Source organism: Prionailurus bengalensis, chromosome B4 (assembly GCF_016509475.1).
Source record: "Prionailurus bengalensis isolate Pbe53 chromosome B4, Fcat_Pben_1.1_paternal_pri, whole genome shotgun sequence".
Classification (NCBI taxonomy): domain Eukaryota; kingdom Metazoa; phylum Chordata; class Mammalia; order Carnivora; family Felidae; genus Prionailurus; species Prionailurus bengalensis.
The window spans coordinates 80,614,848-80,617,305 of record NC_057358.1 but is presented as its reverse complement, the minus strand read 5'-3'; the positions used below and the strand labels follow the sequence as shown (position 1 = coordinate 80,617,305).

At 50.8% G+C, this 2,458-nt stretch overlaps 1 protein-coding gene across 2 annotated transcripts; it reads left to right on the top strand.

Moving 5' to 3' along the window:
* Positions 1 to 254: 254 nt before the first annotated feature.
* On the top strand, positions 255 to 1,768 carry LOC122473025 (glycosylation-dependent cell adhesion molecule 1-like). 2 transcript variants are annotated; one of them, XM_043563145.1, is made up of 4 exons: positions 255 to 312; positions 398 to 549; positions 1,061 to 1,285; positions 1,526 to 1,768. In XM_043563145.1, exons 2-4 carry the CDS (start codon positions 519 to 521, stop codon positions 1,654 to 1,656), a joined length of 387 nt encoding a protein of 128 aa, XP_043419080.1. In that variant the 5' UTR covers positions 255 to 312; positions 398 to 518; the 3' UTR covers positions 1,657 to 1,768. The 2 variants fall into 2 exon arrangements, with proteins under 2 accessions (XP_043419080.1, XP_043419078.1); XM_043563143.1 differs by having other exon boundaries at positions 272 to 549.
* Positions 1,769 to 2,458: the final 690 nt, after the last annotated feature.

Below are 2,458 nucleotides of genomic sequence, written 5' to 3'. Positions count from 1 at the left end.
GCTCTGTGCTGACAGCTCAGAGCCTGGAGCCTGCTTCAGATTCTGTGTCTCCCCCTCTCTCTGCCCCTCCCCTGCTCATGCTCAGTTTCTCTCTATCTCTCAATAATGAATAAACATTAAAAAAATTAAAAAAAAAAAAAAAAGAAGTGCTAAGACAGAGAACAGGATAAGGAAGGTGGAAATGCTGGGTGGGGAGTGGGTACATACAAGCATCTCACATGTCAAATGTCTTAAGACCTCCGGAAATTCTAACCCCTTATTTTTCAGAGCCAGAAGATGAGATCCACTTGCAGGCTCAACCCATAAATGCCCGTAAGTCTCATGTTGGCATCCTTTAGAGGGAGTTGGTGGTAGTGACAGATGGTCCAGTAAACGATGAATTCTCCACCTGAGGAAGAAGTGGAGCAGAGACCGTCCCTCCTGGCGCTGGACCTTAATCCTTCCTGCTGCACTAATTGGCCAAGATCTGGGGGCCGGGAACAATTTGAACAGCACTTCATGCTGGGTAGTCATTGAAGATGACTATATCTCATACCCAAATGCTAGCAGGTAGGGAGTTTCAGCTCACCCTGAGGGGAGGATGCTGGAGGGGCTCCTCGGTCCCAGGCTCCTCCACCGCCTCAAAGTCATGAATATCGCAGGACCCTGCTTTGTAGATTATCCATAAACACAATTCAGTCTCAGGCTAGCTTCCCCCAATTTATCGGAGAAGGAAGACCCAAGCAATACCCAGAACTCAGAAAAAAAGAGCCAGTATTTATTGAACCCCTCCTATGCACCAGACAATGGATCAGGTGTTTGCATAGTTAATCTCTTTTCATCGGGAAGGTGAATGTGCTAGAAATGGAATCCCTATTCAACGGCATTCAAAATCAGGGGTGTGCCCTTAGGTGCTCATAGATTTGGATGCGGGTATGGGATCTCAATTCTGGTCTACACTGACTGGGCAATGGCTCAACCCTGACACTCTCTGCATGTTAAGGGATATGGCAGAGAGCTGGCTGGCTGTTGCTTACCATGAGCTCTTTCTCTGCCCCTCATTCCATCTCCTTGGTCCCAGCTGCTCAGCTGATATCTGAAAAGGACCATGTCTCCATTGAAAACCTTTCTGAGGAATCTCTCATCTCCAGAGAAGAGCTGGTTTTTGAAGAGGATGATATGACCAAATCTACCAGGAGACCAAAGCGTCAAAGGCCCGAGCTGCTTCACCCCATCCCCCAGGAGGACAGTATCAGAAATGCTGCCTCTCAGCCAGAAGAGACTACAGAACTCACTCCCAGGGCTGGTAGGAGCCAGGACCAAGGGGAAGAACCCGGGAGGGAGGCATTAAACAGAAAAACGCGGTGGCAGGACACTACCTTGGGGGAGAAAGTTGGGGGTGGAAAGAGAAAGGAAGCTGAAGGGGAACAAGAATTAAAGGTAAATGCGATTTGGAGGATCCGCTGATTGTGCCAGCACTGAGGAGTGTGGGGGAGGCGTGAGGGGACTAACCTTACTTTGCCATTTCTCTCCCAATGTTCCCCAGCAACCACCTCAGAGGGAAAACTGGCCAAGCTCGGCCATAAAATCGGGAAGAATCTGGACAAAACTGTAAAAGAAACCATGAGCTATCTGAAAAACCTACTCCCTCATGCCTATGAAGTCATAAGGCCCTAATGATAATAAGGCCCAGTCCCGGCCAAAGCTGGTGTCTACAGCACCAAAACCCTCCTTGCCCCGACCACCATCTCTCAGCTCCCCACGTCCCTTATTAAAGCGTTGCATCCCAGTCTGGCTCTGTGGTGGCTTTGTCGGGCCAGGAGGGAAGGCGGAGGCCCCCACTCCACTAGGATTCTTCCTGAGTTACCCCATCGCTCTAATTTTAAACCTCCCCTCCTCAGCTTACAACCTGTTCAAGTCTCCACGTCCCAAAATATCCTCTGTGAGGTCTTGACTCCCCTCAAGCTGCCCCTCCTCTTCATCCACACTGCCTCCCTGCTCCCTCACCCCCTGCACCCCTCACCCCCTGCAGTCTGCATTTTCACACCCTCCAGCAACTGCTCCCCCCAACATCACTGACAGCAACAAGCCCGGTGGCTATTTCTGGTCCCTACTCCTCTCTTCATGGTCTCTGCAGAACTGGACACGATTACCCCTTCTAGAAAGTTTCCCCGCACTGACCTCCCAATGTGCTGCACTCTACTGGTTCTCCAAGCCCCCCATTTCCTTCCTGGCACATTTTCTGACCATGCACTCTGCTCCCAGGGTCCCATCCTGTGCCCTCTCATCTTCTCTCCACCTTCCTTCCTCTACATCCCCATTTGCCAAGACTTCAGCTTCACCTCAGGGTGGATGGGGTCTACCCATTTACCCACCACCACACATCCACCCAGTGTCTACTATATGTCACACTCATCTACCTAATATGTGCCAAATTACCACCCCCCCCCCACACACACACACACACAACCCTGGGCAG

Coding starts and splice junctions, on each gene's coding strand:
- LOC122473025 (XM_043563145.1), top strand. CDS start 519: ATGACTATATCTCATACCCAAATGCTAGCAG. Junction 550..1,060: donor TCATACCCAAATGCTAGCAG/GTAGGGAGTTTC, acceptor CCTTGGTCCCAG/CTGCTCAGCTGATATCTGAA. Junction 1,286..1,525: donor AGAACTCACTCCCAGGGCTG/GTAGGAGCCAGG, acceptor AATGTTCCCCAG/CAACCACCTCAGAGGGAAAA.